At 35.8% G+C, this 12,977-nt stretch overlaps 3 protein-coding genes across 4 annotated transcripts; 2 read left to right on the top strand and 1 right to left on the bottom strand.

Annotated features, from left to right (window-relative positions):
- The first annotated feature begins 3,472 nt into the window (after nt 1-3,472).
- Nucleotides 3,473-4,834, top strand: LOC131018414 (uncharacterized). Its single transcript, XM_057947138.1, has 5 exons — nt 3,473-3,634; nt 3,742-3,849; nt 4,294-4,530; nt 4,623-4,663; nt 4,742-4,834. Exons 1-5 carry the CDS (start codon nt 3,484-3,486, stop codon nt 4,832-4,834), a joined length of 630 nt encoding a protein of 209 aa, XP_057803121.1. The 5' UTR covers nt 3,473-3,483.
- A 73-nt stretch (nt 4,835-4,907) lies between these two features.
- Nucleotides 4,908-6,729, top strand: LOC131017747 (uncharacterized). Of its 2 annotated transcripts, XM_057946468.1 has the most exons (3): nt 4,908-4,991; nt 5,737-6,110; nt 6,179-6,729. In XM_057946468.1, exons 1-3 carry the CDS (start codon nt 4,961-4,963, stop codon nt 6,563-6,565), a joined length of 792 nt encoding a protein of 263 aa, XP_057802451.1. In that variant the 5' UTR covers nt 4,908-4,960; the 3' UTR covers nt 6,566-6,729. The 2 variants fall into 2 exon arrangements, with proteins under 2 accessions (XP_057802451.1, XP_057802450.1); XM_057946467.1 differs by lacking the exon at nt 4,908-4,991 and having other exon boundaries at nt 5,666-6,110.
- A 927-nt stretch (nt 6,730-7,656) lies between these two features.
- LOC131018415 (F-box/kelch-repeat protein At3g23880-like) lies at nt 7,657-8,484 on the bottom strand. The gene has a single exon (XM_057947139.1). The coding sequence runs from the start codon at nt 8,482-8,484 to the stop codon at nt 7,657-7,659; it is 828 nt and encodes a 275-aa protein (XP_057803122.1).
- Between the last annotated feature and the right edge of the window lie 4,493 nt (nt 8,485-12,977).

Raw genomic sequence — 12,977 nt, forward strand, 5'->3', positions numbered from 1 at the left:
AGAGTCACTTTGGTGAAGGCGGTATTGCAAGCTATTCCTATTTATCAGCTCTCATTTTCTATTTTTCTAAAATCTACCGTGATAACCTTGAATTCCTTATTTTGCAAATTTCTCTGGGAAGGGGGGGGTGCGAGTTTTGGGTCCATTCCGTGGGTTAAGTGGAGTGACCCCTGTCTCAGTAAAAAAGAGGGGGGGGGGGGCTTGGGTTTAGAAATATAGAATGGTTTAATCTAGCTTTGGTGGTAAAATGGATTTGGAGATACTGGGAGGGGAGAGGTCTGCTGTGGGCTAGAATAGTCGGGTCAATATATGGAGAAATAGAGTGGGGGGGAATGGATTTAGTCTCACGGGGCTAAGAAGAAATAGAGTTGGATGGTGGACACAAGTCATTGCTTTGGGAGGGGTTCCGAATGAAAATTAGTTCTTGGAGAATATCAGGAGAAAGATCGGGAATGGTCTAGACACTAAGTTCTGGGAGCATAGATGGGTGGGGATGAAACTGCTTAAGTTTGTTTTCCCTAGACTGTTCCAATTAAGTGTAAACAAGGAAGCTAGTATAGGCGAGTGGGGGAAATGGGTTAACGAGGTGTGGGTGTGGGAGATGAAGTGGAGGCGGGAACTGCTTGAGAGAGAGTCGGAGGCAGGTAATCAATTAACGTCTTTTATTTCCCATTGTGTTTCAAATACAGGATGTGAAGATGGCTGGATTTGGAACGCATCCCTGGATGGCAGGTTCACTACAAAGTCAGCTTATGCAGCAATTAAATCAAGTAGGAATGAGACCCCAAGGCAGATCACAAACGTGGAGATGATAGCGACGGTGTGGAAAACTCCTGCTCCTCAAAAAGCAATTGTGACAGCTTGGAGACTGCTGCGAAATAGACTACCAACATGTGATAACTTGGGGTAGAGGAACGTCCCCTTATAAAAATTAGGAGAAGAAGAACTCAAGTGTAATGTGTGCCATATTCAAAGTGAGTCGACAAACCACCTATTCCTTCTTTGCACGAAGATTGAGGAGGTATGGGATGAGATTCAAAAATGGCTGGGGATCAGTTTGGCTCGTCCACAAACGGTTGAAATGCACTGCGCCATGTTCACATGCTTCGGAAAAGGGAAGAAGATCATAAATTTCCTAAAGGCGATGTGGGTATGCTGTACCTAGACTCTGTGGAAGAGACAGAACGAGAGGAGATTCGAAAGGAAAGAGTGGGACACCAAAAGTATAGTTCTGGAGATTAAAGTAAGGATGTGGTGTTGGAATAAGATCTTTGTGATTTTAAACAAGGAGATGGATTTATCTTTATGGTGTTCAAATGATTTGATCACTTGTGTCTTGTAAGGATGAATCAAATGTGGTATCTTGGGTACCCATTCTTTTAATGAAATTTTCTTGATAAAAAAATGAATAGCACCTATCAAATCATTTAAACTCTCCTTAAATATGCAGTCCTACACTTACATATATGCTTGGATCCTTCTCTTTCTTCTTAGAACCTCTCTCTTTCTTGTGTATTTTGGTTCGTTCATGTACCTTTGTGCTTCGAAGCCTTAATAGAAGTCGCTCTTTATCCGTGCCTTGTGCACTGACGGTCACTCCTTGCTTTTGCCTCAGACGTCATATTTACAAGTAGCTTGAAATTAATTAATTGAAATTTGTGATACAACCTAATATAATCAAGTAAAAACTAAAAATTATTTGTAAAGTAGTAAATCAATTTAATTTTAAGATTTCTTTTGGATAAATAATTTAATTTTGAATTTTTGATTTCAATGAAATTTGTGAGACTACCGAGCCAAATATAATTAAGCTCGAACCAAAAACTATTTATAAAGTTTTTCCACCAATTAAATGTAGGTTTTGGTTTGAAAAGTAAAAACATTTTTATATATAAGTTTTTATTTGTGAAATCTCATAAAAATAAATCAATTTAGAATGTGATTATAATTTTCATAAACAATAAGAAGAATAAATAACTATAGTAATAATACTTGGATCGAGAACTAAGAAAATAAAAGGCTAAAATATGGAAATACCACGTAGGACTAATCCATGATCTATTATATAATGATTTTGAAATATGTCACTTTTAGAGTAAAATTTTGAAGTAGCCAAAATGAAGCATAAAACACAATTTATGGCCACACATTGAAAAAACACAAATTTTGGTCATTTTTATTGATTTGGACGTTTTTACCCTTAATAAGGCAGACCGGGTAGGATCAGGCATGTGGGTCGCGTGCCGGGTCGGGTTAGGCACTTATGGCAATATTAGTGCCATAAGCTTATGGCACTAATAGTGCCATAAGTGTCATACGTGCAGCACAAATACAGAAACAACAACATCATTTAAACCCTAAATGGAACATCTAAACCCTAAATGGATAATCTAAACCCTAAATGGAACATCTAAACCTCAAATGGATAATCTAAACCCTAAATGGAATATCTAAACCCTAGGAGGAAGTGTGCACTTATGGCACTTATGGCACTAATAGTGTCATAAGTGCCATACGTGCAGCACACAGATCAGATCAGATCTGCCATGGCTGAAATCGAAGGAGGCGGAGATCAGATATGCCGATGGAGGAGGCGGCGCAACGATCAGATCAGATCCACTGCAGCCGCCTCATCAGACCAGATCTGCCTCCGCCGCCTCATCCTCTACTCCGACGAATTCTGCCCAAGCGACGCGCTGGAGAAAGAGAGAGGGAGATGAGAAAGAGAGAGGAGAGAGCGGCAGCCGCTGGAGAGAGAGAGAGGGAGGATCTCCTCCACCACCGCTGCGAGAGCTCCAACGAATTCTCCAAGCTCGGCGCCGTTGTCGCACAGCCGCTGGAGAGAGAGAGGGAGATGAGAAAGAGAGAGGAGCTGCTGGAGCAGAGAGAGGGAGAAGAGAAAGAGAGAGGAGCCGCTGGAGAGAGAGAGAGGGAGATGAGAAAGAGAGAGGAGAGAGAGAAGGTAGAATAGTCATGACATACAAAAAATGGCCAAAATTTATGTTTTTTCAAATGGTGGACAAAAATTGATATTGTATGTTGAATAGGGCCATTCGGCCGTATTGTTTTATTGTTTCTAAGTTATAAGGGCAAAAACAAGAGAATTAGACTTGAATTGCCAACTCGAAATCAGAGAGTAATTAATTTTACATTAAATCTGAGAATAATGGAGTACGTTAGTTATAACTTAGGAATAAATAATTTAGCGTAAAATATGCACCGAATTACTCCAGCGCGACCAATCCGAGTGACTTGAATAATTACCTCTCAGAAATTTATGCTCCTTTTAATTAAAAATTAATCACTCGCCAAATTCTTTTCCAAATTTAACAATTTTGACCGTGCCCACCTCTTAATTTCACCTATACCACAAAAGAAGTGGCTGAAATAACCGTAACAAAGGTTTTATATCAATATCAATTTACCAACTCAATAAAAAGAAAAGGTTTATATCAATTTAGAAGTTACAAAAGCAAGTTTTGAATGGAATTTGGGCATAGTGGCGATGTGATGAAGAAGAGGTCAAGTTTTGGATTAAGTGTTGCTGATGAGAAGATTAAACTGATTGATATTCTGTCTGAAGATGATTACTTTCTTGTTGCTTGTGATCATTCTCTTCAATCCTCCGTCTCAGGTTTTACTCTCTTAATTCTTGATTTTTTTTATGCTGCAATGTACCGAAAAATAGATGATTTTTTTATTTTATTTTTGTTGTTTGTAATTCATAAAAAAATTGGTTAGGAATTGAAAGAATGGAACAAAAAGAGCAGAATCTGTGTGTTCAAGAATCAAGAACAAGTTTTCTAAGAAGAAGCTTAGCATGGAACAGCGCCTTTTTCAACAGTTCAGGTATAAATTAAACTGTTCTTGAATTTTCCTAGCGACGAATATTAAAGAAAAATGAGGATCTTGATTAGAAGTAAATCGTTACAAATTGTCGGGTGAATAAATACACGAACTTTGATGATTTCCAAAATTTTCACAAAATTGGATTGTGGTTAAATCAAAATTGATGTGGCATTAAATTTTCCAAAAATTGGGACTAGCTAGGTTCTAAATATTTCAATGGCACATTCACTTTGATTTAGCCAGAATCTTAATTTTAGGGAAATTTTGGAATTGAAATAATCAAAGTTCATATATTTATTTACCAATTTTATAGAATATAGAAAAAAAATCAGAATTCATTGATATTTTTTTTGCATATAATATATATAAACACACTGAATCATAATTTTTTTAGTGGCCTAATTAATCTTGTTCCATTTTTAAACACTTTTGTTACATAAACAGGAGTTCTGGATCCTGATGAACTCTTCTTCATGAACAATGGAGCCAGTGAGACCAGTCTTCTACCTGCTGCTCATGAAGTCCGAAATCGAAGATCCGAATCCGAATCCACTAAAAATAATGTCAGCATTTTTGGAGACTGGTTTGAGCTTCAACCATCAATCACTGAATCCAAGTCAAGTAAAGCTTTGAATGTTGTAGAAAGAAGTTCAAAATCTAGACCTAAACAAATTGCCCAATGTAGCCACAGTTTTCCTAGATTGTTTGCCTTTTTCAGTTTATTTTCCTACACTTGTTTTGTTCCAATATAATAATTTCTTATTTTTTTGCAGCTTCAAGAATATGTGATAGGTCTTGTAATAGCAAGGTGGTTGTAAGTGATTTAGCATTTACAAACATTTTTTTTTCCATGTTGATTGAGAATTAATGTTTTCTGTTTTTTGTTTTCTAGATTAAATCTGATCGAACTTCGATTGGAAGTATCATCAATGTCGAGAGCGAAGGGAAGATGAAAAAGGAGGTAAAAACATTTTTTTTTTGGTAAGCAAATGGTTGTGCAATTTCAAATCATAAGAAGAAAAAAATTGATGTTCAAATTGATTTCTGTCTCTAGTCATTCTCCAGAAGAGCATCAGGCATAAGGAATTGGCCAGCAATATCAAACCACAACATGGAGAATAAATCCACAAGAACTAGTTTAGGTAAGAACTTCGAGTGCTTATTGGCGTTAAAATACAACAACTTTGGTCGATTTCTTCTTTTGCATACCAATTTTAAAATTGTTACAAAAATATACGAACTTAACGAAACCATAATTGAGATTTTCGTCCAAATAAAATAAATCGTGCGAGTTAGCTTCGATTTTTCACTACTCCAATCGGACGACGTCGTTTTGGTTGTGAAAATTTATGCCACCGAGTTGCTAACACCAACTTCAATTTTTATGAAAATCTCATTCGTGATAAAATTATTGATGTTGTTAAATATGTACTCCCTCCATTCCATTTCACTTGGCATACTTTCCTTTTTGGGCGGTCCCACTCAACTTGGCATGTTTCTTTTTTTAAGTAACAAATTTTCACTACAATAGATATGGGGCTCATATACTTTATACACAATCTTACTCTCCTTAATAATCGTACCGAAAAGAATTAGGCCAAATGAGGTGGGACGGAGAGAGTGTATTTTTGTACAAATTTGAAGTTTGTTTGCAAAACCAAAATCCAGCTAAAGTTAGTGTATTTTACGCCAATAACCAAACTTCAAAAAGGCCTTTTTTGTACCATTTTACACATATTTTATCAGTTTGTAATGTTATATTACAGTTTAGAATCTTGAGTCCCAACTATTTATCATGCTCTTCAATAGGGCAAGGTTTGGTGATGGGAGAGAAATCAGCTTACAAAATTTCATCAAATCTTCAACCTAATACCTCTCTCTCAGCAGCCAAATTCTCTCCCATCTTCACACCAACATCTGCAGCAGCTTCTGCCCTTTCCAAAACAAAATCCGAATTAAAGAAAACTCAACCTTCTGCTTCATCTTCAACCTCCAAAATTTCAAGACTCTCTTTTAGGAAAAAAGGGATTGGAAATATCAGTGCTTCAACTCATTCAACAAGCTCATTTGCGTCGCCTGCGAATCCGACCCGCCATTCCCCCTTTGCAACGCTCTTTTCGCCCGTTCACAAGCAGCGAAGATCCGTTGATTCGAAAGATGTGAAAGAAGCATCGAATTTGCAGAGCAGCTTGCAAATTCCGAAGAGTATGAGGCCTTCTGGACTGCGGCCACCTTCGCCCCGCCACAGATTCTTCGATGAGGTTTGTTTCCAAACAAATGTTGATGGATTTTACATGTTTATAACAACTTGAATTAATTGGGATTGCAGAGCACTCCTCAGCACGCGGAAAGAAGCAGAAAAATGCCTCAGAAAAATCGTAAGAACCCTAGCTCAGAATCGGGTAAAAGGGATATTACAGCTGCCGCCATTGATGAGAAAAATGGGAAGAAGGAAGTGAATTTTCCTGTGCATCAACTTGATAATCTCTGCAGAAATTTTGAGGCCGTCGCTCTGGAAAGCGAGAAAATCAGTAGTGTGAAAGAAGAAAATAAGCAGCCGAGTTCAAGAATGGCTTCATCGAGGCCGTGTAGGAGAACTCCACTCGCAGACAAAACACCCAAATGCAATTTCAGTAGAGCATTTGCATCGCCATTGATGGAACCAAAGAAAGATCAGAAGTTGGCGAGGAGAGCATCATCTGTTAGATATGCTTAGTGATATGATAATTTTTTCAGGACAAATTTAAAATAAAAGTTGTTTATTACTATCAAATTGGATTTGTTGGAGTTTATTACATGATGTTTAAGAACCTATAAGTAGGGGTGGTAATCGGTCCGGTTCGGTTATAACCGAACTGGTTTTCCGGTTACCGGAACCGATTAGAGACGAAAATACTAACCTAAAATTCATAATCCGAACCGGTTAATCGGTTCACAAATTTGTGTGAAACTCTTTTAAATTAGTGACATTTGATGATGTAACTAATCACTAATAGTTACACTTTTAATGCCACTAATTTTTATGACACAAAAAATAGCTACCAAGCCTGATGCCACTAATAAAAACTTTTTTTGTAGTGATAGGATGTGGTTTAATGTAGATAAAGCATAAACTAACAAAACAGAAAACCTACTATATGTCACCATATTGGTGGGACTAAACTTTCAATACAGAAACTCGTTTGATCCCAACCAACAATCTGGCGTGGCAAAATCTTCAGCACTCCTTTATCATCAATCTCCCAAGATTCCTTCACCCCATATTTCTTCATCTCCCAAACTGTGCGTGTTCCATTATCAGTATCTTTCTGGTTTCACCGGTGAATCTTTCCACATACAAAATCCCCAAATCAAGACTCCAGTGCTTAATTATTAATTACAAACAGATTATGAAGATCTATAAAGATATACAATGAATTCATGACTTTTGATTGCCAAGGATTTGAATCTCATGAATGGCGACAATTCCATTGTTTTTGAAAACTTTTAATAGTGAAATCTTAATTTTTTAAAAGCAAATTCATGATGAAGTCATTTTATAGAATAAGTGGTTTGTATAATAATCACTCCCCATGCTAGATAAACTTAAAATTCGTATAAAGACCAACTAAAATAAATAAATGAGATCTGATCCGTAGCTTCTCTAAGCAGTTGATGTGGAAGGATGATAAGTTCACAATAATAAAAGCATTTCAATAAGAAGAAATCGTAATAAACATCTCCAAAAGTACAATAGTAGGTGTTCAAATTGTATTGTATTGCACAAACTAATTAACAAATCATAAAACCTAATTAAACAACAAGAAATCAAAGATTCTGAGGAACTGGCGAGACTAAACTTTCAACGTAGACAAAATTATTCTTGAGCTCCAAAAACTTCTTCATTCTCTTGTTTACATTCGCGCGAGTCATGAAGGCGGGTTCATAACCGGTGTTCTCTTTCACCCTACGTGCCGTCCGCACCATATCCCTAAACCACTTGTTGGGACTTATATATTCAGCTCCAACTCCGACGGCATGGCCCCCGAGCTTTACTGTTTTCCATGAATTCGTCTTCGAACTATAATGCTTACCTATCCACTCTCGCTTTTCCTCGGCATACGTCGACCCAACAACAAACACCTTGTATGCACCACTTTCATCGTCGTGGCCGAACCCAGATTTCGCGATTTTGAGGTCTATTTTGGGTAATTCCATGGAGATTCTAGTGGCTAGGTTCCACAAGAAAAAGCTCCCTGGTTTCTTGAGAATGCAAAGTAGCCCGTCACAGTTTCCGACGAGATAACCACCTGTCGTCAGATGATGATTGGTCGGATCGTCGATAGGGGAAGGATCGACGTCGGGGTCATCCAAGAAGGAACGCACAGAGCATTGCTGCAATCCAGATGTTGAAAATTTTGAACCACAGCCACAGTTGAACAGAACTTGCCAATGGGCGGCAGTTGGGTCATTGCTTGATTTCTCGAGTTGGGTTCTGATGAATCTCTCGCTACTCATTAAACAACGCCATGATTTCGAAACGCACCTGAATCTCAGCAGTGATTTCACCGCAAGTCTTGACAGTATTTCTTCGATTATTTCTTCGGGAAGATAGCGGAGTTTCCTGCTCGGAGGAGGAGCGTTTTCCCGATCCATCTGCAGCGGCGGCGGTGGTTTACAGATATGTTAATAGGGTTTTGGTGAGTGTATTATTTAACAATCTATCTATACCTATTATAAAAGAGCTTTATTTTACAAAATTTGATTTGCCTATTATGTCCCTACTTTTTAATTTATTTTAGGGGCATTATTATTATTATTATTATTATTAGAAGAAGAAGAATCCTACACTAATCACAATTCTTTGTATTATTAAGTAATGCTAAATATATATTATTATCATGCATACCTATTATAAAAGAGTCTTATTTTACCAAATTTGATTTGCCTATTATGTCCCTACTTTCTTTGTATTATTAAGTAATGCTAAATATATATTATTATCATGCATACCTATTATAAAAGAGCCTTATTTTACCAAATTTGATTTGCCTATTATGTCCCTACTTTTTAATTTATTTTAAGGGCATTATTATTATTATTATTATTATTATTATTATTAGAAGAAGAATCCTACACTAATCACAATTCTTTGTATTATTAAGTGATGCTAAATATATATTATTATCATGCATATTGTATATGAATTGAACTCCAAATATGATTGAAATAACTTTTTTTTCCTAATCCTATTTGTCACACGCGTACACTCAAGAAGAAATATGATTGAAATCACTCTTTTTCTAATCTTGTTTCTCCCCTCACTGAGTACACTTAAGAAAAATTCCACATTAATGGTTTGGTAAAATTTTCAAGTCACGTCCCCAACATAATTATATTGCATTGCATAAAAATTCAGGAGAAAATTACAGCTGTTATAGCTAGATAGACAAAGTTCATGTTATTGTATAGGATTAATTTGCTATAAATACGCCAACTTTCATCGATTTTGAATTTAAACATGAGCTTGAAAATCTGCCTGACAATACATAGCCTTTGCACCCATTTTAATTTTTGGCCTGCCTAAATTTTCCGGCTAAATACGTGGCATAATCATCCGACATGTGACATGGCTTTTATTAATAAAAAAACGGCCTCGTTTTGCATACTAAGGCTAGACCTACAAATTAGGGCTACAACCAAAAACTGAAACTTTGAAGAATCGTTGAGGAAGGACGAAGATGACAGATAGGTAAGTAAAGTTTGCAATTTTGTATGAAATTTACTGAATTGAGTGTGTGAATTTGTTGATTTAGCTGAGTTTTTCTTCTATTTTTGAATTTGCAGTACTTTTAGATTGTTTATACAACATGGTGGTCGATTTCATCAAATTAACAATGGGGGTGAAGCGTATTATGGTGGAAAAACCGAGTGTCGCAGTGGGCTAGGTACTTATTTCTTTGGCTACTTCGATTTAGTTGAAGAAGTCAAGAAATTAAGTTATAGCCATTTGAACACATTTGGTGTAAATATGAATGGGAGTTCTTTTAGCTTAGTTGAGGACGACAATGATGTCCTCGCTATGTTAAGTGAGATGACTCCAACGTTAACTCATAGATATGTTAGAATATATGTTGAGGGTTGTAAGAGAGCTGCAATGACAATTTCAGAGGGTAGTAATATGGTTATTGAGAATGAAACTGGGGATAACTTGGGTGCACCATATGAGGCTAGTCCTGAAGTGCAATGGCCTACAAAAAAGTCTAAGGGAAATGAGAAGGTTGAAGAGAAGGGTAAGGTTAATGAGAAAGTTGTAGAGACAGTAAATGAGACTATCAATGAAAAAGTGAGGGAGAAATCAAGTGATAAACATGTTGAGATGATTACTAAGAAGGTGAGTGAAAGCATAGTGAGCTTATGACTGAAAAGATTACAGAGAAGGTCAATGCAAAAGAGACTGAAACGGTTAGTGAGAAGGACACAAATAGAGTAACTGAATCAGAGAGGACCGAATTGTGGAGAGAAGAGAGTGATACTGAAACTGATGATGAGTATTTTCCTAGGGATGGGGAGGAAATTGAGGATAGCCTAGGAGCAACGTCATTTTAAAATTTGGAGAAAAAATCGGTGTCAAAATTGAAAAACTTACAAAGTTGGTGTATTTAATTGTAAAATCCTAACTTCACGTCAAATATGAATTTTGAGCAAAGTTTGTGCATTTATATGCAATTTTTCGAGTTTAAAATTATTTCAGGCCATTATCTTAGGGCGATTTGCAAAAATAGGCCACTATTTTTCGGACTTGCAAAAATAGGCCAATTATTTTAGTTTTTTGTATTTTTAGGCTACATGTATACCCAATCAGGCTATTTTGGGCCACATTTTGACCCCAAAAAGTGGCCTATAAATGCTAAATTGAGATCAAATGTGGCCTAAAAATGCCAAAAACTAAAATAATTGGCCTATTTTTGCAAGTCCGTAAAATAGTGGCCTATTTTTGCAAATCGCCCTAAGATAATGGCCTGAAATAATTTTAAACTCCAATTTTTCCAAATTTGTAATTATTAAAAAAAACTACTTTAGAATGAAGTAATAAATAAAATTTACATTATTTGGGGGTTATGTATTTAATTTGGGGCTATAGGATAAATTAATAAATTCATACTTATTTATAATATAAATATTATGAGTAAAATGAAGGCTATGAATAAAATTATCCATTCATTAATGAAGCGCGACTACTTATCAGCCCAATTGCAAAAGATGAGGCTAACCCAATTTATTTCTCTCTCTCTCTTTTTCTAAAAAAAATATATTATCATTCAAATCAAACAAGATATTAAATGTAGTCCCCACTTTAAATGATAAGTTTATACCTCATTATATTATCTCATAAAAAGCAAACACACCAGGGTAGTCTCCCACTTCCAATGCAGTGAGCGCCATGCCATCTTTGATCTTACGCCCAATTATATATACTTTTAAGCTAAATTTGAGCTAGGCCCGATTAATAATTTAAATAAGCCCATGACATCTTATAATCTTCTCAGACAATTAATTGATCATTAATTAAGCCGGATTATATAAACTTTTATTTATTAGCCCAATTGCAAATATGAGAGCAACCCAATTTCTCTCTTTTTCTTTCACTCCCTTTACTTTTCCCCCGGTAAATAGGGTAATTTTATACATAGCCTCTTTTTTTCTCATTATAGCCTCTTTATTAAAATAATAATAAAAGTTATTTGTAAAGGACAATTATATCCCTTTATTTTCACGTTAAATTCTTAATAACTGATATAGCCCCTAGAAATTGCCTGCAAATTTGAAGTTGTTTAAACGCAAAAAAGACCCCCAAAATCTGCCGAAAAATATTGTAAAAGAACAAAATATACTGAGCCAATGCTACTAGATGATGCGAAATTCTGAAACAAGAAAGGATGAATTTGATGGCTTACCAACCAGAATTGTCTCCAACTATGTAAGGGCATTTACGCAAGTCGAAATCCGTGTTGGTATATAGCTATGTAAGGGCATTCACGCAAATTTGGAAAGCTTCAAAAGAAGCAGTTCAATTGTTTGGGGTTCTTGCTACCTGCTGGTAGAATATCGTGTGTTGATGAATGTAAGGGCATTCACGCAAGTAGAATATCCAACTATGAGTCTATGATGGAGAACAAGTTAAACATGTGTTGATGAATGGATTAATCAATGAAAATCGTGTTTAAATTTCTGGTTGGGAAGCCATCAAATTCATCCATCTTGTTTCAGAATTTCGCATTATCTGGTAGCATTGGCTCAATATATTTTGTTCTTTTTCAAATATTTTTCGGTAGATTTTTGGGGGCTTTTTTATGTTTAAACATCTTCAAATTTGCTGGCAAATTTCTAGGGGCTATGCAGTTATTAGGAATTAACGTGAAAGTGAAGGGATAGAATTGTCCTTTATAAATAATTTTTATTATTATTTTAATGAAGAGGCTATAATGAGAAAAAAAGAGGCTATGTATAAAATTACCCCGGTAAATAATACTACTATTAAATCAAAAGGACTGCAACTACTCCACTAAATACTATTAAATCAAAAGGACACACTGAAAAGCAACTAAAGCGATAAACACTGATTTCTTAGTTTGAACTTTAATTACTTTTCAACGGCTATTACTAATAATTAAATAATCCGTCATAGTTGAGTGGGAACAATATTCAAGATGAGCTTGTAAATAAGAGATTGATTAATGGTCTTGTGTGTGATACACCGATCAAATTATAGCAAACTATCAAAGAGAAGCATCGAATATTTGTTGCAATGGCAGAAAGTGCAATGGCCTACAAAAAAGTCTAAGGGAAATGAGAAGATGAAGAGAAGGGTAAGTGATAAACACTCATTTTGCATGGTTTATACGGTTTATATTCTGCGGTTTAAGTCGATTTTACGCCCGTTTTATTATTGTTTTGAATTCATTGCATATTATTTCATGATTTCACAGTCGGGTGTAGTTTTGGCTATTTTGATGCAGGAATGAGTGGTATTGGAGCATGGATAGTAAGGAATATGCTTAAGAGAAGAGTTTTGAGAGAATCGAGTCCGAAAATCGAAAAAATTCGAAGATTCTTAAGTCGGGGCGAGAAAGATGGATTTCGGCGGT

The sequence above is a fragment of the Salvia miltiorrhiza genome, chromosome 3 (assembly GCF_028751815.1).
Source record: "Salvia miltiorrhiza cultivar Shanhuang (shh) chromosome 3, IMPLAD_Smil_shh, whole genome shotgun sequence".
NCBI classification, from domain to species: domain Eukaryota; kingdom Viridiplantae; phylum Streptophyta; class Magnoliopsida; order Lamiales; family Lamiaceae; genus Salvia; species Salvia miltiorrhiza.

Coding starts and splice junctions, on each gene's coding strand:
- LOC131017747 (XM_057946467.1), top strand. CDS start 5,673: ATGGGAGAGAAATCAGCTTACAAAATTTCATCAAATCTTCAACCTAAT. Junction 6,111..6,178: donor GCCACAGATTCTTCGATGAG/GTTTGTTTCCAA, acceptor TTGGGATTGCAG/AGCACTCCTCAGCACGCGGA.
- LOC131018414 (XM_057947138.1), top strand. CDS start 3,484: ATGGAATTTGGGCATAGTGGCGATGTGATGAAGAAGAGGTCAAGTTTT. Junction 3,850..4,293: donor CGCCTTTTTCAACAGTTCAG/GTATAAATTAAA, acceptor TTACATAAACAG/GAGTTCTGGATCCTGATGAA. Junction 4,664..4,741: donor CTTGTAATAGCAAGGTGGTT/GTAAGTGATTTA, acceptor TTTGTTTTCTAG/ATTAAATCTGATCGAACTTC.
- LOC131018415 (XM_057947139.1), bottom strand. CDS start 8,484: ATGGATCGGGAAAACGCTCCTCCTCCGAGCAGGAAACTCCGCTATCTT.